The sequence below is a fragment of the Dendrobium catenatum genome, unplaced genomic scaffold, assembly GCF_001605985.2.
Source record: "Dendrobium catenatum unplaced genomic scaffold, ASM160598v2 fragScaff_scaffold_853, whole genome shotgun sequence".
In the NCBI taxonomy this organism is placed as follows: domain Eukaryota; kingdom Viridiplantae; phylum Streptophyta; class Magnoliopsida; order Asparagales; family Orchidaceae; genus Dendrobium; species Dendrobium catenatum.
The window spans coordinates 7,417,596-7,441,013 of record NW_021319315.1 but is presented as its reverse complement, the minus strand read 5'-3'; the positions used below and the strand labels follow the sequence as shown (position 1 = coordinate 7,441,013).

The 23,418-nt window shown below is 34.8% G+C and overlaps 1 protein-coding gene across 1 annotated transcript; it reads left to right on the top strand.

The window, feature by feature from the left end:
- The first annotated feature begins 200 nt into the window (after positions 1 to 200).
- On the top strand, positions 201 to 18,037 carry LOC110107438 (probable inactive shikimate kinase like 1, chloroplastic). The gene is made up of 10 exons (XM_020837703.2): positions 201 to 414; positions 14,947 to 14,993; positions 15,095 to 15,149; positions 15,575 to 15,647; positions 15,749 to 15,836; positions 15,920 to 16,002; positions 16,119 to 16,248; positions 17,365 to 17,440; positions 17,527 to 17,591; positions 17,708 to 18,037. Exons 1-10 carry the CDS (start codon positions 240 to 242, stop codon positions 17,774 to 17,776), a joined length of 861 nt encoding a protein of 286 aa, XP_020693362.1. The 5' UTR covers positions 201 to 239; the 3' UTR covers positions 17,777 to 18,037.
- Positions 18,038 to 23,418: the final 5,381 nt, after the last annotated feature.

Below are 23,418 nucleotides of genomic sequence, written 5' to 3'. Positions count from 1 at the left end.
AAGCATATTAAAAGTACAATTACTTTTCGTCACTACACTTTTATTTTTTACAGTCACAAAATCGAACGATTTTCTAGGTCCAAACTCCACGAGTAATAATCTCTTGATTGTGAGTCTAATTACTGTTAAGCTGAGCAATGTAACAGCCCTAATAAAAAAATTACTGTTACACTGCTCCGTAAATCATCGATCCAGTTTTTAATTTGCTATGGGAGAGGACATTGCGAAGGGAGAGCAGCATGGCGATAAGAGCAGCAGTTCAAGTCAGTTCTCACGTTTTCGATTCTCCTTCTTTCTCTTTACTAAGTTCGATTCCGTCTTCATCATTGCCAAGTAGGCCCCGAAACCCCAAGTCCTGGAGGTGCCTCGGACGTTCTAGAATCGCCAAGAGCTCTCGTTCTCATGGCATCTGCGGTGCGGTCTCTCTCCTCTCGATCGATCAAATAACTTTGTTGTGGCTGGAATTAGTGCATGATTAATTTCCTTATTAGACATTGTCATGATCCAAATCCCCGCGTGTAAAGGATAAGGCAGGCTCGTATAATGGGTCAAATATAAGTTAGGAAGATCTTTTTTAACCAATTAATTAGCCGGTGTGCTTTCTAAGACTGTAAGCGGAGAATCACGTTTAAAACGTTAGCCAGGTTTTTGAGCTCATTTTCTGACAGCTTGAATCTAGCACTCAAGATGTTTGATGAAATGCCTAAGCTGTTTGTGGTTTTTTTAGACCTATGATAGTAGATGGACCTAATAACTATCTTTCAGCTTGCAAAATGTAACTATATTCGTTGCCTATGAAATTTCTGGAATCAATAAATAGGATTCCCAAAATACATTTATCTTGTTAAAAAAATGCTTCTCCTTGTATAGAAATTGACATATATGCAATGTGAGATGCAGATTTTGTTCATGTTTTAAGCACATTATGTTCATGGACTTATGGGTAGAGCTTTGTTAGGTTTGTGTAGTAATACTTTTTTTATGCTTGTGTATGTGTGGGGGTGTGCAAATAACCCTTTGCGGTTAATAATCCCTAATATACTCACTTTATTAAATCATTAATCTATAGAGTTGTGGATCCTCATCAGTAGCATCCACCTTATTATATTTTTTGAGCTATGATCTCCACATCTTATATATCCTTTTCACAAGGTACTAGCTCTTTTGCTCATAACAACCGGCAAGTATCCTTTTTTAATAAATGCCCATGTTAGTTGAGGTTCCCATGTACACTACTGAATATTAGGCAACCAATAGATAAATAAATGGCTAGTTCATTGTTTCCGGCTTATGTGTAAAACCTATGACTTGTTGTGAAAGGGTCATAAGGTTATTCTATAAGGAGGCCATAGGTATTTACATTTATAGGAAAGAAATGGAATTTCCATAACAGATAAAAATTCTTCTTCTTAAGTCAATTTGATTAAGAAAGAAGCAAGCTTGACAAAAGGGTATATATATATTTTCCAAATGAACCATGGGATTGATAAGGTAGTTGTGCTCTAAATATCTATGAGAAAAGGTATCCTTATGATTAAAAAATTGATAAATATTGAAGTAAAATGAGTCAATCGGATGTCGATTCTTTTGTTTATGGCATCTTTCTCACTTTGATAGAAGATTGAACCTCCTAAAACAAGGTATTTGCTAAAGACCTTGGAGGGCTATGGAGCTAAGCAATGATACTGGATGTGCATTGATTGTTACAAGGAGAAGAATTTTTGGATTTTGATCAAGTGGTTTTAGTCTTCTTTTCATTTCTAAAAATTCTTTATAATGAATTATTGCATATTTTTCCAAAAAAAAGTTATAGTTTTGATAATTACTTGCATTCATTGGCTTCATTACTATCATGGGCTAGATCTGTCACAACAATAGAATAAGAGAGTTTTAAGTCCTAGATTTGTATGAATATCCAGCATACAAATAAATAAATGAAAATAGCATGAGTGATTCCAAATTTTTTTTGTAGAAAATCGAAAAGGGGAAAAACCATGTGGCCTGACCTAGCTAAATTATTTCACTATGTGAGTGCTGGTAACAAATGTTTACCCATTTTTAACTTGGAGATGGCAAAATTACAAGAGTATGAAGAATTGGTAGAAAATATGACAGAATTTTTATTGGGTGAAAGGCTTTCAGACAATTGTAGTTGAGATGATTTGACGGTTGTGCTTGGGTAGTTGTCTGACGATGTCGGTAGCCATTAAAGGTGGAAGGGACCTTTTCTGTGATGGTCCAACTGCGTTAGTCCTATGGTGGTCAGGCAACAATAATTTGAAGGCAGTGATTGGGTGCTAGAGATCTAATGGCAATGGTTGGGCGGTAAAGTTCTGAACAATGGTTTTGCGGCGAAGGTCTGACGACGGTAGTCAAACAGTCGTCCAACAATTGTGATCGTACGATGAAGACAATGATTATTTGATGGTGGTCAAGTTGTGGTTCAACGATGTCGATGGGTAGCGAAGGTTCGACAATGACGGTTGGGCAACAAAGATTAGATGGTGATAGTCGGGCGGCAAAGGTTTGATGGCGGCAATCTTGCGGTGAAGGTATGATGGAGGCAATTGGGCAATGGTCCAACAATAATTTTTAGGCGAAGAAGGTTTGATCAAGCGGTAGTCCAAATGCGGTTGGACAACCAAAGTCTGATGGAAGTAATCGTGCGACAATGGTTTGACGACGAGAGTATGACGGTGGTCCAGTAACAACAGTCAGGCAATGAAGGTTGGATGGAGGCAGTTCGATGATAACGGTTGGGCAGTGCTCCAACGATGGCTTTGGGGCGATGAAGGTCCATGGCAATTGTTAGGCGGCGAAGGTTAGATGGAGGTGGTGCTCGAGTGGAGCTTCATGATTCTTCAAGCCTTTATAGCTCTCTTGAATATTTAGCCAAAGTTCTCCCTCGTATAAAAAGAGCCAATACACATCATAACATAAGCAAATCCCGAGGACATTCAACTGAATGTTAGCATTGTGAAAATCTAAGACATGATGAAAGATGGTCACAAAAGAAAGAAAAAAACCATAAATATTGCTATAGAAGACATTGATTCTTAGTGTTGATAGTCTAATGGAATCAAAGAGACTAAAGTTTAGTGCATCATTCCATCCTTCTTCTCATAAAAAATAATAACAAATTACTATATAGGCAATTATATCAATTCATTTTGACTAATGATCAACCATTAGATATTGTGGGAATTGATGATGATATACTCTAAATTATAAATGGAGTCACATAGAAGCTAAGTAAGGTTAGATACATTCCTTGCATGAGTAGAAATTTGATCTTTATGGGATAGTTTGCAATACATGGATGTAATACCACATTTAATGCTAACGCCCAGAGAATGACCAAAGTAGCCGTGGTTATTACTTGAGGAAATAAGACTGGTACACTCTACACTACCACAAATATTGAAAAAGTGGGAGCTACAACTTGTTTGACTATAGAGACTAATATTTGGTGTTAAAGATTTTGCCACATGAGTGAGAAGAACCTAAAGATCCTTCTTTCTAAAGGTAAATTTTCAAATTTGAAATCAGTTGATTCTAGCTTATGTGATGATTGCATTTTAGGAAAATAAATAAGGGTCATGATGAGGACATCCACCGTACATTTCGACATCGGTTGGATATTTGATCGACGGCTAAGATTCATAGTCTTTATTTATGATGTTTTAGTGCATTTCTTTGATTTAATTTTCAGTTTTTCATTTGTACTCGAGGGATTTGTGTCATGTTGTAGCCTGAGGGCATTTGTGTCTTTTATATTTTGTGCTTTGGAGGCCTATATATGAAGGCCTAGTCTTTGTATTATTTTCTAATGATGAATATTTGAATGAAAATTTTATGTTTGTCTTCTTCATCTTGTGTGTGCACTAGAGAGAAGAGAGAGCCCGATGTAAGGGCTAGCGCAATACCCACCAGTCGTTGGAGGGGTCCACGGCTCGTGGTTAGTTTATTTCTATTTTATTTGTGTTCTTCTCTTCTTCCTTCCCCCACTCCACCCGCTGGCCCCTTCTTTCCCCTCTACCACCAGCTGCTTAGCCCCCTCCACCCAATTCCTCCCCTAGTTCCACCACTTCAAGCCCACCCGCCACCCAATACCCATCCCCACCGCCAGCCAATACCTCCTAACCGCCGGCCGAAACCCATTCTTCAAACCCCACCGCCGGCCCACCCATTAAACCCTTCATTATGATGATTTCAATCATCATCTCTTCCTTTCTAAATTAGCTCTAAGAGAAAATAAAAGTAATTACCTCAATTTGAAATTTGAAATTCAAATTTTAAATACTTTCCTTATTTGCAAATCTTAATTAGGAAAGTGCATAAATTCAAGTCTATTTGAAATTCAAATAAAATTGGATTTCATGATATCTTTCCTAATTCCCATGTGTTGTTTTGGAAACTCATAAAACTCTCCCCCACAACCCCCTCCTTCCTCTCAATGCCGACGAACCCCTATTGGTGGCTTCCCCATTAATTCCCATTAAAGCTCCCAATCCCACCTTAATTTGAATTCAAAAATCAAATTAAATCCCGCCAAATCCACTTAAAAAACTGAAATTAATTTCAGATTTTGATTAAATTTCCTCTCCCCTTTTCTAACTTAATCCAAGCCCTCACCCAAACCGCCCCTCCCTCTTCTCCCCACTTTGGCCGCCCACTTTCCCATGCATCCCATCTCTTGGGAAACCCTAGTTTGCTCATGAGACTTGAAGCCAAGAGAAGAAGGCGTCCTCCTCTCCCAACCTCATTGTCGTTGGTGCATGGCCGATCCTGAGATCGATCATGGGTTTGCCTACAACGATCAAGGAGAAGTTGATATTTTGTTATCTCCTTACAATTTCCTTTCTCAAAATATACACAAATTCCACCACATTCCCATATTTAAGCATTCTCACACTTACACATTTTACCTTTCAAAAATGTACACTTCACTATTCAAAGATCACACTATACTCTTAACACTTACATTCACAAATCATCTTTCAAAACATACACCTTTCTTTACACATACACAATTTCACATTTCTAAAACACATAAGTTTCACATTTTCGAAATTACAAGCCCTATTTATTATTTTTCTATACATATCGTATTTTCAAAACAAAACAATTTTTTATTCTCCAACAATCAAGTTTCAAATTACCATTCATAACCACCATTCATTTTCTAAAACATATTCATGCTAATCATTGCAACATACAAGTTCACATAAACACTTTTAACAATAATAATAAGAAAGAACAATTAAACCCATTTTACTTTTTTTTTTAAATTCATGAATATTTCCAATGTAAAGCATATTATTTTCCCAATAACTTTATAAGCCTCAAGAACACATGTATATAACCATTCACACAAAGCCATTTGATTGCATTGAGATGAGAATGGTAACCATACAATATAAAGAGCCTATAACAACTTGCTTTATTTCACCGTCAAGATTTCATTGAATAAAAACAAAATACTTACTAAATCATTATGAGAACTAACTACTAGTGAAGCTTAAGCAACTGAATTCAAGAAATCTTCTCAAATTTTATAAGAGCAAAGCAAACTATCAAAGAGTTTAGTATTTCATTTTCTCAATTTTTTCTTTACTAAAAAAAAAATGGCAACTCAAAATTACTTTAGAATAACTGCATCTAAGTTAAGAAGAGATGATCCATATGCTTTTACAAATCTAACAGGAATTTGATCTTATAGAAAACTTATCTTATGGCAAGAGAATATAGATCTAAATCTTATTTTCAGATTAAAACAAAAAGAAAAAGTGGAATCTACATTCTTTGATTTCTTCCTAAAGAAAAGGATCAAAATATATCTCTTCTATTAATTCCTTGTTACCTTTATTCAGACAAATCGTAATGTAGAACTAAAAGTTGCAGGCGGTGTTGGTTAGGACTTACGTTGGGTGAGCAAATCGGAGAGAAAGGGATTTTTGGAACTGCCTGGAAGAGATTGCGAACTGCTCTGGGAGAGATCGTGAATTGCTCTGGGGCGACGTTTCCTGGACTGCTTGCGAATTGAGAGAATGCGAATATGAAGACTGGGCTGGGATTCTTCTTACACAAACTTGAGAGGAGGACCGGGCGGGAGGCTTCTGTCGTGTGAACTGCAAATGGGCGATCGTGAGGAGGACTTCGTGCAACTTGGAAAGGAGAGGAAGCCGGATTTGCGAACTGAAGGGGGACGGTTTTCTGTCCGGATCGTGCGAACAGAAGAGCTACCGGGCTGATTGGGAACTGCAGAGGGGCGAGTAGTTTCCGAAAATGAGAGGGAGACGTGGGGCTGTTTTGAACTGAGAGCGTGAGGGGGTTTCAGTTTTGCGAATTGAGAGAGGATCGAGCGGTTCGAATGAATGGGAGAGAGCGACAGTGGGGGGGGGCTGAACGATTCGTTCTGTGCGAATATGAGAGGAGGTTGCGAACTGCTGGGGTTTGTTCGGTCTTTGGGTTCTTACAGCACACGGAGGGAATGAGGGATTGTGCGAATCGAACTGCTCTGGACGGGAGATCCTGGGCTTCTTCTCAACTGATCGAATGAGAGAGGGAGTGGTTGAGGGAGAGATCGTGCGAACTGCTGAGAGAGAGGGGCGGCTTGTGCGAATTGAAGAAGAAGTAGAGCCTCTATTTTTCGAATGAAAGAATCGTTGGAGAGTTGGGTTAGTGCGTATCCAGAGAGTGCAAGGAGCAATTTTTTTTGCGAATGAAAGGAAGAGCAGGCCGTTCTTTTCAGTTGCCGAGAGAGAGATCCTGCCAATGGGGAGGAGTTAACTGTAGAGAGGAAGAGCGAGTGAACTATAGAGAGAGATCGTTTTTTGTGAATACTAGGGAGAAGTTTATTTTTGCCAAATTATAATTTTGAGAGAGATCAATCTGTATAAATCAAAAGGGAGATCGTGGGTTCTATTCAAGCTTCAAATGGCTAAATCTAACCATACATTCTATTTTGATTCAAATTGTGGTGAGGATCAATTCATGTCTCTTGGGAAACCCTAGTTTGCTCATGAGACTTGAAGCCAAGAGAAGAAGGCGTCCTCCTCTCCCAACCTCATTGTCGTTGGTGCATGGCCGATCCTGAGGTCGATCATGGCCTCGCTTACAATGCCCTTGGGGAAATCGACATTCTCCGCTCCCCTTTCTACGAGTCCGACTGGGAGTACGATGAATAGGTGGAAAACTACGTCAATCACATCCTCTACTGTTTAGTGGGGATGATTGATCTTCAAAAACCCAAGACGCCTTGGTTCATCATCGGTCACCCGCCGCCTCCTCCACCGCCGGCTACTTCTCCACCAATGAAGGTCTTCGACGCCATCTTCCTAGTGGTAATCTCCTTCCTTATAGGTTTCATCTTTCTCTGCTAAAGCCTAAGAGTGGAAGAGTGAGAAGGTGCTCAAGATGAACTTCTCATTATTAAGTGTTGTGTTTTGTTATGAGCATGTAACATTTACTATTGTTTTGGATTTTTTTATTAAATTGTTTGGCTAATCTCAATAGCACTTCTTTGTCTAAGCAAGTTAAAAGTTTTGAATTCTGAAATCTATCTTTATTGCAAGCAATAATTCTATATTGGCACGTTTTTGTCAATTAATCGTTATAATTTCTCAAGTAACTCCTACATGTTTCACATCAGGTTAGGTTATGAAAAACTAAAAGAGAACTTAAAGCCAAGAAACTAGAATTTGGGATAGCCCCCCGTTTTATTTCTAGGCGGCTCAATATATTATGTCATATCCATAGACAACTACATCATAAAGGTATGGGTTATTTTATCAAAAATACATCTAATGTATTGAATATCTTTGTAAGATGAAAAAACTTAAAAAAATGAGACTAGTGTAGAATTTAAATTTCTATGATCTGACATTAGTGGGGAGTATGATGGCATATATTTTAAAAACTATTGCAATGGTAATGGTATTCATATAGTGAGAATAAGGAACTCTTGAATAGATTGGAGTTTTTGAAAGAATGAGCAGGACTTTAAATGAAAGGGCTAGAAGCATGAGATTATATGTAGGACTACTAACTATGATGCATAGACACGGGCACAGCGACACGGACACGACACCACACGGACACGGGACATGTCAATTATTGAAAATATATGATACGAACATGGGTTGTACACGGTATTATAGTTTTTATATTTTAAAATAGTGTATAAAAATTAAATAAGTATAATTTTAAAAATAATTTAGAAATAATAAGTCATTTAACTAGAATTTCTGCTTAAAATGATTAATATTAGGATATCGAGAGTCGGGCGTCTATGCCGTTTATCAGTCATCGAAAGAGGAGATGACAATGCTGTCAAGAGTTGGGAATTGATATTATGCAATAAATATTCTACATCAATATTAAGATGGTGTTTATCGTCGATGTTGAGAGGGTGATTAATTCGATGTTGTGGATAAGAAATAAGAAATTTAATTTCTATATTTTAAATAAGTAAAAATTTTAAATACATGAAATTATATATTAAAAATTTATAAAATATTTAAGATACGCTTGTCGGATACACGTGTCCAATTTGTATTTAATATTTTTTTAATTGGATACATTTTCGGTGTGTCTGACATGTGTTGGAGGAGTGTCGGACGTGTGTCATGTCGGATACGGTGTCGGACACTGCACGCTTCTTTGAGGAGAAGTGTCGGTGCATCATAGACTACTAAATACATTTTGGGCTAACGTAGTAAATACAACAACATGCTTCATTAATTAAAGCCTGTCTATAGTTTTGAATTTTTGGGAATTTTTGGTTGTCTTTCTTATGCACACATGGATAATAATGGAAGAGTCAAATTTGTCATAAAATCTAAAGTAGTGTTAATTTATTAGTTATGATATATGACTTTTGCTGCAAATTTTAGGATGATGAAAATAAGAAAATAATAAGCAGAATGTTATTTTCAAAGAAATTGAAATGTACGAATTTAGGCTAAATATGATTAAAAATTGATTTCTACTATAAAGCAGTTTAAATTAAAAGAGCTAGTTTATTTTGATAAAAAAATGGAAGACACCAAAACGATAAGCAAGATCAGCATCAGCTCAATACTCTACGATAGAAGTCAATAGATCACGAAGAATTCCAGTTAATCGTTGTTCTTCTTATATATATTGTTTGTTGCTTGCTAATGAAATTGCACCTGAATGCTATGAAGAGGACATACAGTTTAAAAATTCATCTAAGCGGGAGCTAGCAATGAAAGAAGAGATATTCTCTCTACAAAAATAATATATGGACTTTAACTATGTTAATCGAAGAAAATTAATCCTTATAAAATATATGAATCTATAAAATTAAGTAGTATAATGGCAACAAAAGGTACAATGCATGCTTAGTAGTAAAAGGCCTTAAACAGAAGAAAGCTATTGACTTCCTTGAATTTTTTCTCTTATGGTTAAACTAATAGCTACACGGTTAGTACTGATTGTTATAGCTGCAGAAAATTGGTAGGCGGAGCAGATAGATGTTAAGATTGCTCTTCTCTATGGAGATCCAAAAGAATGCACCTATATGGCTTAACTTGAAAGCGTTGTTACACAAGGGCAAGAACATCCTTTCTACAAACGCAATAAAGCTATATAATTTGAAGCAAGCTCCAAATTAATCGTATCAGAAGTTTAATGAATTTATGCACAATATTGATTTTCATAGATGCAATATTGATCATTGTTGTTACTTAGAAGGCTTTGAAAAGATTATATTATCTTGCTATATGTGTTGATTATATGTTGATTATAGGGGCCAACATAAAAAAAATCAATTATCTTAAAAGACATTTGTCATTGTTTAACATGAAAATTTTGGGGAAGCCAAGAAGATTTTTAAAATGTGAATATATCTAGAAAAAGCTACAAGCACTTTGAATTTATCACAATCTGAATACATTTAAGAAGTGTTGGATATATATATATATATATATATATATATAAAAGAAGTGTTGGATATGTTCAATATGATGAAAACAAAAATGGTAGTATGCCACTTGCAAGTTACTTCAAGCTCTCAAAGGAAAAATTACCATATCCAGGTGAAGATAAAAACTATATGGATAAAATCCCTTACGCATCAAAAGTTAGCTCTTTAATGTATGTAATGGTCTGCACAAGATCAAACATTGCACATGTAGTGGGAATTGATAGTCGCTATATGTCAAATCCAAGAAAGGGACAATGGGAGGTTGTAAATTGCATTATACACTACCTGAAAAGTATAATAATTCACTCATTAAAGTTTAAAAGGGTTAACTTGAAACTACAATGATTTGTTGATGTAGATATGGGAGGAGATCTAGATATACAAAAACGTTCTATTGGGAATATCTACCCTAGGTGGCATTGACTTCAATTGCATGCCACAATTGTAGAAGATAGTTGCAATATCAACAGGTAGAGCTGAATAAGTAACTATCTTCAAAGACAATATTTATCTATTATGCAATAATCAATGTGTCATTTAGTTTGTAAAGAATGTTGCTTTGCTTTTCACTCGTAAACAAAACACATTTAACTCAAAGTATCACATCATATGTTGCTTGATTAAACATTATGTTTTACGATTTGTCAAAGTCTAAAAGTAGAAAATCTCGTCGATATGCTCATGAAAGTGTTATCTATTGAAAAGTTGAGGCTTTGCAAGTCCTTAGTAAAACTCTTTGAATGAAGATATGAAGGTGTCGTACAAAGAGGTGTTTAGACACCAATACTATATAACTTCATTAGAAAATTTTATCTCCAAGTGGGAGATTGTTAAGATGTGAAGATAATTTTTCAATATCAACAGGTAGAGCTGAATAAGTAACTATCTTCAAAGACAATATTTATCTATTATGCAATAATCAATGTGTCATTTAGTTTGTAAAGAATGTTGCTTTGCTTTTCACTCGTAAACAAAACACATTTAACTCAAAGTATCACATCATATGTTGCTTGATTAAACATTATGTTTTACGATTTGTCAAAGTCGAAAAGTAGAAAATCTCGTCGATATGCTCATGAAAGTGTTATCTATTGAAAAGTTGAGGCTTTGCAAGTCCTTAGTAAAACTCTTTGAATGAAGATATGAAGGTGTCGTACAAAGAGGTGTTTAGACACCAATACTATATAACTTCATTAGAAAATTTTATCTCCAAGTGGGAGATTGTTAAGATGTGAAGATAATTTTTCTTTTCCTAACTCATACAGTTTTCGTACCTATCTCATGCATATTTTTTTTGACCTACCATTCATTGCCTAGCCTCCATATTACGATACCTACCACAAACTACCTAATATATTAAAGCTTTCTACCGACCATTTCTACGCTCTATATAAGGAGGTGGTCTCATTGTATTTAGGTATTTGATAACCACAAGAAAATAAAAAGGAGAGGAAGAGAGAGGAAAAAGGGGCCTAAGCTTTTAACAAGAGTAAGGGAAAACTCTTGTTAGTAGAAGCTCACAATCGAGAAGGAAAGATGGAAATTATAGGAACAGTAAAGTTTTCTTCTCCACATTTGACCCTCATTTTCACAGCAGGTGGTTGTGTTTCATCTTAATTATTAGCATAAAGAATGTGGTATCTCTATCCTGATCTTTTTATGTACAAAAGAAATATTTGTATGCTTCTCTTTTAAGTTTAGTGAAATATTTGACCTTTATGCAGCCATGGATATAGGTGAATTTCACTGAAACATATAAATTTATGTCTTGTGATTACGATATTTGATATGTTTATCATTTGTCTTCATTTGATTTTGCTCCAATTGTTATTACAACTCCTAAATTTTCAACTATTTTCTTCCTAACCCACCACTAATTTCTGCTCATCAGTGCCTCACTCGTCTCACCAACCTGCCTTGTGGCAACTACACAACTACTATATTACCAACTACACATTGGTCACTCCACATGACTAAAATGCCTTTTCATTGCATTATCTTTAACTTGAGCAATCTCTCTACTCACACTCTGTATTATAGCTCTAATGTCTTTATAATTGAAAACGACATTGTTTACCTATAACCCACATTTGTTCCACCTTTTTACCACCTGCATCTTATCGCTTTTCCTCAAACAATGTCCATCATGTACCTAGCATGAAAAAGAATTTAATTTTCATATATTAGTTTTTTCTTTGTAATCATATATCTATCGAGTTCTTACCTAACACTTACCATTTGGATAATCTACACATAAGGGCAATCCTTTTGATGAGAAAACTAAAAATGTTTTGTATGAACGAAAAATCAATCAACTGCACTTATTTTATTTACCGGTTTCAAGAACATGTCGTTTGGCATCATAGATAAAGTTATCTGTTAGTTTAAAGACTCAAATATATTATTTCTCTTTTCAATTTAGATTTATCATTTCCACAACATAAACTCTCCTTTGCAATGCATGTCAATGCTATAAAAGTTATGAGATTCTACTTTTTACCTATGGTACTATATCTTCACAACCTTTTGAAATACACTTTTCAAATGTGGGCATTCCCATACAGTCATATGATGATTTCAAAAATAATGTCATTTTGTTGATCACTATACAAAATACATCTAGTATTATTCACTTAAGCATAGTCTCATATTTTTTATGCCTTTATAAGTTTCAAAGCCTTACTAGTAAAGTTTAATAATCATAAAATCATTACCCTATGCTCTAATAATAGTGACGACTATCGAGCTCATGATGTATTTTTATCTTGTGATGGCATCTTTCATCTCAGTAGTCCACCACATGTATCTAAGGATGAGTGAAAGACGTTACGTGCATTTTGTTCAAACTAATCTCTCTTTCTCATCCCATGCGCCATTCCACCTTCCTATTGGATGCATGATTTTTCCACATTAGCCTACATCATAAACTATCCGCCGACCCCCACACTGTCTCTCCTTTCCATATGAACAACTCTTTGGCTTGCCTCCAACTATTACGCACTTCGTCCTTTTTACCTTTACCATCCGCGGCTTCACCTACACACACCACTAATAAACTTGAATGTCACATCAAACCTCATGTCTACCTCAGCTACTTCTTCACTTAAAGTACCTATCTAGCTCTGCCTCAACACCACTACATCCAAATATGTGTCTTTCATCATCTATAGTTCTATCTTTCCCATTGCATCTCTTTCTCCCTCTTATGACACACTTGAAAAAACAATCTCCTTATGGTATTTACCTACTATACCCCTATCCTTCCATAGAGGCTCTCTTCATACACACCATCCACAACATCTCTCTCTATAGCATCATCGTGTACAACATCCAGTCTAAACAAAACATCCAAAACCCCCACCTCCCTCCACTACAAAATTGAGACCCTCTTCCGTGACAACCACCACTTGACCACCTTTTACCCTAGCAACACATCCAATGAACAAGCAAGTCAAAATAATAATAATAATAATAAATAATGAATAATCAATCTAAAAACTCATTCTCACAACCAAACTAAATCAATCACCTTACCTTGAACCTGCCACCATAACCCAAGCACTTAAAGATAATAACTACCATTAGGCCATGTTGGATGAATATAATGCTTTTTTTTTTTTTATGGAACATTGAACTTGTTCCCGAACCTCCAGTTAAAACTTGATTGAGTGCATGTGGATTTTCTTGGAACAAACATAACTCTAAAGGCACTATTGCAATATATGAAGCTCGGTTGGTGGCTAATGGGTTTGCCAATGGATGTGAGTTAACTTTCATGACAACTTCAATTCAAATGTCAATCCTACCGCTATATGAATAGTTTTCAACCACTGGTTTTCATTGTCATTGACCACCCTACATATCTGTGCAAGCTTTGCAAATCTATCTATAGCCTCAAGCAAGCACATGTGCCTAGCACCATGAGCTATGATAACTTCTAGTTGTTACTTGCTTCTCAACTTTCTGTTAGATAAATCTCTCTTTATCTTCAACTATGATGATACATTTATTTTTATTATAATTTATATTGATGAAATTACTATTTTAGATAACTCTAACATAATCGTGCAATGCTTTATCATTTTTCTTGTCCAACGATTTTGCAAAAGGGAACTTGGGCCCTTTGTAATATAATCTTGGTGTTGAAATTATTTGGCATCCACATTGACTTCTTTTATCTCAACGTTGATATATGATTGATCTTCTTATTTGCACTAAGATGATAGACACCAATCCTGCGATGATACTACTTGCTATGTCACGAATGCTCACTTTTTCTGTGGATCTACGCTCATTAATTTGACTAATTATAGAATTTTTTAGGGCAATCCAGTTTAGCTATTACCCACTCAAACATTGTTTTTATGCTTAATAAACCATCGCCCCACTATTGATCATTGTACTACAACAAAACATCTACTGTGAAACAAAGTATTGTAACCCACTTCTCCACCAAAGTTACATAGCAATGTATTGCCACCACAACTGTTAAGCTTCATTTGGTGTGTTCCCTGCTCACTGAACTTGGCATCCACCTTCCTTAGGTCCCTAATGATATATTGTAACAATGAGCATGGTACTCATTTTTGTGCAAAGCTTGTTCTTCACTTAATTATGCATGAAATATGTGGCTATTAGTTATAATTTTCTTTAGGAATAAATTCAAATCCCCCTTCACATGGCCCATGTATCGTTTGAGAAATAAATGCATAATATTGTAATTAATTAGTTTCCTACTTTATTCTCCCATGTTTATATAATTTTCTGCTTGAATTTCATGCTTATATTTGTAGTTGGGAAACCTCTCTTTTACAGCCTTGTATACTTGTATATATTCACAAAATCTTAATTAAAGGAATGATTAATTATTCAAACATTCAATATTTATAACTTCAAAAATGATTCCTAGTCTAGAAATATTATGGTTCGGAACAGTTTCCATTTTTTGTTAAATGAACAAGTGACCATTTCTTTTTGTTCAAATTGTTCGGTAGGCACAAGAATGTCAACGGTGGAGCTTGAAGCATCTTTCGTTGTAAAAGTGAGTCATTTATTGCGGCCTAGCTTCTAATATTATTATGAAAATAAACAACAGCACCTCAAGAAACCTGAAATATTTCTTCTAATTGAACATGAATGCAGAAGAAAGCTGCTGAGATTTCCAATGAACTGAAAGGCACGTCCATATTTCTTGTTGGTAAGATCTACATTCAGAAGTCTTCATTTATATGAGCCGATTTGCAGATTGCGATGGAGTAAATTCATTTGTGAAACTGAAAAATTGCTTTATCATCATCTTCCTCGTCATCATTACAGCCATAGCAACTACTTTATCCATTTTGTTTCTGGTTGAATTTCTGTTTTTTGTTATCCTTCTCTATGGTAGTGGTTTGCTGATTTCCATTTTCAGTCTGAACTCTTCCTAGACCTTTCATACTCCCTTTACCAGTGCTTCATTGACCATACTATCTCATACTCCATTTTCCAACTTTTCATCGGTTTTACTCTGTCGCCATGGTTGCGTCACTTCGTACTTAATTTTGTTGTACTTAATTTTGTTGTAGATACTACAAGTTTGAGATGAAGCGCTATATTATATATTTATAAATGATGGATGTGCAGGGATGAACTGCACGATGAAAACCAACTTGGGGAAGGTTTTAGCTAATGTATTGAAATACTACTACTTTGAAAGGTTCATATCTTTCCAATGTTATTAAAGAATCCCTGTACGTCTTTTGGGTCCTTACACAATATTTTGTTATACATTATATATATATATTTTCTGTTGTGTAGTGATAGTGTAGTTGAACAAGCAACTGCTGGCGCCTCTGCTGCTAAATCCTTTCAACAGAGAGATGATGAAAAATTTCAAGAATCTGAAGTATTTAAGAAGTTACTTTGGTCATCCATTGTGATAATTTGCTTAAGTGGACAATTCTTACATAATGTATTGTGGCTTGTCAGACTGAAGTTCTAAGGCAGCTATCTGCTATGGGTCGTCTGGTAGTCTGTGCAGGGGATGGTGCTGTGCAAAGTTCAACAAATCTGTAAGAAGAAACTTAACTTTCATTTTTCTAATAATAAATCCGCATATCTAATTGTTGCTTTTCGAACTCCAGCTTTTAAGAGCTCACAGCTTCTCTTTTAACCTTTTACTTTAAAGGGCTTTTTTGAGGCATGGCATATCACTGTGGATTGATGTTCCCCTAGATATGTTGGCAGATGAAGTATTGAGGGCTGAAGGCTCCTCTCCTGACTTGGAAATACCACCAGATGATGATCATTTCTTTGAAGTAAACCAACTCATTCTGCTCTTTAGATTACTGTTATTGGTTCTTTTTTTTTTGTTTTACTATTCGTGTCTAAATATGCAATAACTTTAAACGTGTTTCTTTTAGAGATTTGATGTGCTTTAACACTACACGGAATATTTTCTAATGTTTATCTTGGTGGCCCATCATGGTTGCATCTCTAATAAAAACTGGTATGAAATATTATTGATTTGAGCAATAATATGTTAGCAAATATCTTGGGAAATCTGAGTAATCCCTAACAATAGAGGCTAAAAACAGCAACGAACGAGAATCAGATGGAAAATTTCAGCAAAAACAACGCCTTGGATTGAAGGAACTCAAATAAACAAAGAAACCAACACACGATATAATTGATCCTCAATTCAAGAGGAGGATCTTCTCTCCTAATCCCTAGATGAAATCTAGGGAGTCTTCCCAGACTCCCAAGTCAAGAACTCTCCAAAACAGCCACAAAACATGCATAACCCTAACCCTAAATGACTCTTACTATTTAATCCCTTAATTCAAACTCCTAATTTAAAAATTCCCTCAAAACCTAGCTGTCGCCCCTCTCTCTCTCTCCTTAATTGGCTTCCTAGTTGGCGGGTGTGCGGTTTGTCCGCCTCCTGTATACTAGAGCCGGTCCGGCCAGCTGGGCCGGTTCAGTGAGAACCTGCCTAACATAATCAATTCCCAGATAACTAGAAAATGTGTTGATTAAAGTTGTCTTAAAGTCAACTGAAAAACCTGAAGAAATTGTAAACTCTAAGAATCCAGTGATTGCATGGAATTTGTCTGGGAGTTGTATAAATTAAGATCATTTCTCAACTTCACCAAAAAGTAAATCAGTGCCAATCTTTTTGTAATTTTCTTTGATTATCGATTTCAAAGGGAATTCAAACCTGGTGAAACAGAGCAATCTTGATAAACTATTGCTAGCATAAGATAGGCCATTCTAAGGACTATTGATTCTTTGGCTTGCCAAAGCTCCCAAGAGTGTTTTCATTTTAAACAATCTTTGCTAGCAAAGGAAAATATATGTGCATGGAAATTTGTCAAAGTTACTAAATATTTTCCTTTGAAATTAACTGATTTTTTTTCTGGCCCGTAATACAGATGGACAATCTTGCTACACGTTATAATGAATTGAAAGGTGGATATGCAACAGCTGATGCTACGGTGTCACTCCTAAGTAAATATTGATTAGTCTCATTGAATTTTTCGTTTCACTGAATTATTATTCAGAACTTCTAACTAATAATGCTTGCATTCTTGTAGAGGTTGCCTCAGAGCTTGGCTATGAGGACTTGAACTCAGTTAGTCCAGACGACATGGCAGTGCAGGTAATTGTAGATAATTAGTCCAAGAGAATGATATTGAGGAACCAAGAAAACTTTGCTTGCGATAAATAACAAAATTTTTTATTTTATTTAGTCACTCAGTTTATGTTATACTTCAGGCTTTGAAAGAAATAGAGAGGCTTACTAGGTTTAAGAAGATGTTAGAAGAAGCAGCTAGACCATTTTAATTGCTCGAACATGTAGTTTTCACTGTGTTCATAGCGCGAGCTTCTAAAAGGGAATTACTGAATTGGGACCGTCGATTTTTATTTTTCAGGTAGAAATATATTTCTTTTTTGAGTCCATGTGTACTACTAAAGAACTTTAAAGCTGTAACAGTAAGATGCATTGAATCATTTTTGTAATTTCTCTTGTATAATTATAATTCCATTCTTTTGTTTTATATTTGGATCCTTTCTTCATGCTAACATCATCTTATTTATGAACAATCTAGTTTATTCTGGAGTTCATATTTATTAGCGAACTAAAATAACTGAATGCTTTTCGGTAGAAGGTTAAAATCTTACTTTTTCTTTTTCTTGCAATCGAACAGTTTGGTATAATTTCTCAAAATCACACAGTTCTTGGGAGAGCCTTGAACAGGGCAAATTATTTTGTGCGGATGTCGAACGACATCCAGAGATCAATCAGAATGCACCACATCACCCCCCGTTCGGTACCGCTCGGTACCGCGGCTTAGTACCACGGTGGGTACCACACTCGGTGCTATTGACATGACGCATTCTGATTGGTCTATTGACGGCAAATTACATTTGGTGTCCGCACAAAATAATTTCTCCATGAACAGTGACCTAATCTTGTGAGTTTAAGTCACCTAAATACACTCTTCATAATGCATACAACCATCCTTTAATCCTCATATTAGCAGAAGTTTGATGTATCAGGCTATCATTTTGCTATGTTAAATTGCCTTTGTTTTGTCAGTAACATGATTATTAATGCATGGGTATCACTTCTTGGTGACTAAACGATCACTATTGGCCATATAGGGCTTTGAATATTTGCCATTGTGGAGCTGCATTTGTTGAAGATCTTCTGGTATGGTATAAGTCTCGTTTTTTCTAGTATTTTATGAGAAATCAAAGGCATTTGTGTTTTCTTGGAGAATTTAGGGCTATTATTTGTTGGTGGATCAGGTTTATTTGGTTTGAGGTGGAGTATTTTCTATTGACTTAGGTTTTATTTGGAATAGTTTTTTTCCTGCTTTCTAAAACGATTTTTTAATACTAACAATTTTTTAACTAGAAATTTTTGTATTAGAAAACAGCGAGAAAATTGTCCCAAACAAAACTTTATTTATTTATATAACTTTGTGGGTTCTTGATAGTGTATGTGCTCCTTTTTTCTCTCTCTTTTGGATTAGATTACTGCCAAACCACATAACTTGATAGCTGATAGTAGAACAATCTTTTTGTTTTTAGCAAAGCTTCAATAATAGCTTTAGAATAGTTTGAAGGCAATAAAGCATAAGATTGAGAAATTTGGTGTTTCAAAGAGTTTTGGACTTTTAAAGAATCAAAATACAAGGTGAGCTAGTCTAACAAGAACATAAGGCACTGATGGGGCATTCAAACATGTCTAATACAATGTGTAAAAAGAGGAGATGGATGGCAAACTCCTTGTAAAAATCCTACCATATTTTGGTGGATAAAAGTTTCGTTTGGGAGAATTTTTTTACTATTTTTTAAAGCAGCTTTTTAGTACAAAAATTTATAATTTTTTTTAAAAAAATTGTATTAAAATGTTACTTTATAAAGCATTAACAAACTGTCCCAAACAAATCCGAAGTCTTGGAAGGAATAACTACTACATTGCAATTTTAGTTGGGGTCATCATGCATAATAACAAAAGGCCTCTTTAGCAAATTTTATTTGAGTATATATTATTTTTGCTTCTTATACAAGAAGATGTGTATATTTAATTATGATTGAATGAGTTAATTTCATGGTTAACAATTTGTTTGCTCTTTGATTTTATCTTAAAATTATAACTTTGTATCTCAAAATTTTGAAGACCTAAAATATGTTTGGACTAGAAGATTTTGGCATCCAAAATTAGTAGGCAATTGATACATCACAAGTAAATTTGTTTAACCAAACATGAATTATGATGTAATTTTTATATCTCAATTCGTTCAAATTGTAGGATCATATGATCACTTAAATTTTATTTTCAATAAATTTATAGGCAAGACAGTGTGGTCAACGAGATGAAATTAACAATATAAAAAACATCTTCATTCGAGCCTAAATAGGGCTAAATAAGACACTTTAAAGTATAATGTAAAACTTCTTGAGGTCATTTAAAGATTAAAATAACATCCAAATTTATGCACTTTATTAATTGAATATATCAATTAAATGAGACAAATCTAATGAGCATAAGGTCACTTAGTTTTGAGATTACTAAGACATTATGATGTCCAAATTAAAATATAGATTGATCATGGGAAATAATTTTTAATCAACTTATGAAGTATCCTAATTTTTTGGATAAAAATGAGTACTTTTAAGTCATGTTTCTGCAAACATAGGAGAAGACTTTGGATGGAGAGAATCTCTAGAATTAAACAACTCAAAAGTTGTGCCAGTTATTATAAGACATCAATTATTGACCCACTCATCGCCTCCACCACCTGATACCATTTGTCAACCAACGTTGATGCCTGATGTCAACTAACCTTCAACATGCCTCATGGATCATCATTTGATGCCTATTAATGAATGATGTTTGACACTCATTATTCAACAACATTTAATATATGTCTTCTTGCCTAGTTGATCTAACATTCCTCTTTGATTATTGCTTATAACATATATTAATAACTAACATGTGACGTCCATCTTCTCTTCAAATCTGCCTCCCATCTTATAAGGATAATAATTGTACTAACCGATGATTGTTACTCTATTTCCAATATTTTCAATCAACAATTATCCGATTCTTATGAAAGATAGATCTTCAATGTCCATCAATAATCGACATCTGATGATTATCCTGCTGATTTTTTTGTCTTCCTCAAATAAGAATTTCAACCAACTATCCACCCTCAACTGGCTTTTGATATTTCTCTTCACTCGTTGTCTGATGCTCATCTTCTCAATTACTTGATTTCCCTTATAAGGATAATGCCATAATAGATTATTAACCATCACTCCACTTTCAACGACCACCATCCAACCTAACTAAAGTTACTAAGAATTCAAGCTTTTCCATTATATGGATTTCCTAAATACCTTGAGATGGAAGATATTCCATTGCAACCACCCCACGATGCTAACATACATTTCGGTAAGGCTTTACGGCTATCTCCATTAACCTCTTCCATGGGATTGATACCTCATCACTATAATGAACCTCTCTAAGGTTTTATCTAGTTCGATGTTGTTTGGAGGCATAATGATTGTGGTTTGGATTGTGACATCACCATGAAGGTTAAGGTTAATCCTTCTACTTTTGATGGTTGTATGAACCTAAAAGTTTTTTTTTATTTTCTCATATATGTTAACCAATACTTTGATTGATGGCTATTTGGGAATTGTTAAGTTAGATTTTTTGATATGAAACTCATCGATTACACCAAGCCTTACTAGGCAAAATTGGAGTGACAACTTTATAGATCTCGTGAGCCACTTGTTGGATCTTAGGATAGGACAGAAGATGTTATAAAGCAAAAACATATTCCTTTAATACTCTATAATTAGCTTCTAAATGAGTTGGTCATGCTTAGGTAGAGCTCTATGATAGTTGTTGATTATGCGACTCAATTCAATGGGCTAATTATCTAGCATGACATTATTAAAGATCATTAAGCTAATATCGATATATTTCTAGCTAGAATATGCTCTAATATTTGTCAAAAGATGTTGACTCAAAAGGTTTATATTATTAAGGAGGCATTACAATGACCCTTTCAATTGGAGCAGTAACTCAAGCCCATTCCCTAATACAAATTTACTACTGTTCTTAGTAGTTCATCTTCCAAGCGCATCCAATCTTCAAGTTTCACCTACTTCACTTGTGGCAGTCTAGACATTATGCAAGTAACTATTTTCATAGAAGTCTTGACTTAGATTTTGTTCATCCTGACTAGCATGAAAACTAAGAAGATGATAATATCAAGTATGATCTAGACGATGAAACCAATGATGCTGAGAAGCGATGTATAACTCAAACAAGAGTAATATGTTTTGTGTCAACCAACCCTCAGACTAACACTAATTGAAAGCATACTAATATTTTCCAATCCTACTTTTAAAGTGGATATAATTCATGCAATATTATTATTGATAATGATAACAATGAGCACTATATCAATTAATGCATTATCTAAGATGAACCTCATTATCAAATCTTATCCATAGCCTTATTCCTATGCAATTAGTTGCTTTTTATGATTACTAGTAAAAATGCCCGTGCATTAAATGCACGTGACTATAAATGTTTTGTATGTAGAAGTTATGCAAGTGTGTTTTAAATAAAGAATTTGAGGAGTCATAAATGAACGTTTCAGATAATTTTGAAAATTTATAAATGAATGATCAAGATTTGCTAAGAGTGGAATCCCAAGCCACTTTTATATAGTAGTATAGATATTCAATATGATGTTCTCTCCGTAGAAGGTTCTCATGTACTTGTAGTAGAATATGGTTATATGAATTGAATGTACTCACTTTAGGAAATCAAACATCTATGCATAAAATTTTGAAGGTAGGAAAATTATTTTAAACCAAAGTAGAAGGAGACTTTAATTGTAAAACCAAATGAGCCATTTGCTTTTTGCAAAAATGGACATTTATATTATTAATCAATGAGAGTTTGAGGGCAGTAGCAATGGTAGTGTCATCTATGCTTTTATTGTATAAGAATCTTCTAGGACTATTTTTTATTGGTCTCCTACCCTCCTATATGAGGTTAATCAAAATTTATCTAACTTTGGTATCTCCTTAATGAACACCTTCCTCTAAGAAGCGTCTAACATGCTTATGATTTACCGCATAGAGCAAGCTTGTCTAATCTACCCCATTATTGTACGAACTCAAACTCAGTTGAACACACTAAGCTCAAGTGTCATGCAAATGATGTACTATATAAGAGTTTTTTTATAAGTTTGTCCCATTGTACTTTTATATCTCTTCTTATCCTGAAGCTAAATTGAACATGATACAAGTGCATTTATAGTCAAGCCATCAATAAAATCACCATCAAGTATATATTCCTCATCCCATACTTGGATGACATGCTTATATGATGGTTAGACTTGTGATATTTTTAAAGATTGCTCTTTGAACCGATCACCAAATTAGATTATGTGAACATGATTTGTCAAATATCACTTTCAACCAAAGGATGGCCTCTACAAGTATCTATTAATGCATTTTAGTTTAACAAATATTTTGGGCACATTCTTGTGTGTCACTAAACATGTGCTTTAGCCTTCCATTGTAATTGCATCAGTCATCTATTTTAACAACAACTTGATTTTCAATATGACCCATGGTGATTAAATTTGATCATTTAAGTCAAGTTTTTGAGTTCCTCAACCCATTATAGAAGTGCACAATCATGACTTCTATAATGATCTTCTTAGGCTTTGTGGTTTCCAACATAGGTGTCTCAATTTATCCTAAGCAAATTTGAACCATCAGGGATTGTCCTGGGCCAACCTCTATCCATAATATCCATATTTATCATGGTTGGAAATATTTTGCAAGAGTATATCCAACGGTTCAAGACTATTATGGCCACAAGCACTCTTTGCTTGAAAAGAAAGAGTTTTTATGTACTTTTTTTGTTTGTCGAGCCTTTG

What these genes read in the sequence shown, in the direction of transcription:
- LOC110107438 (XM_020837703.2), top strand. Translation starts at nt 240, where the DNA reads ATGGCGATAAGAGCAGCAGTTCAAGTCAGTTCTCACGTTTTCGATTCT. An exon ending in TCGTTCTCATGGCATCTGCG is followed by an intron (nt 415 to 14,946) that starts GTGCGGTCTCTC and finishes ATTGTTCGGTAG; the next exon opens with GCACAAGAATGTCAACGGTG. An exon ending in AAATACTACTACTTTGAAAG is followed by an intron (nt 15,648 to 15,748) that starts GTTCATATCTTT and finishes TCTGTTGTGTAG; the next exon opens with TGATAGTGTAGTTGAACAAG.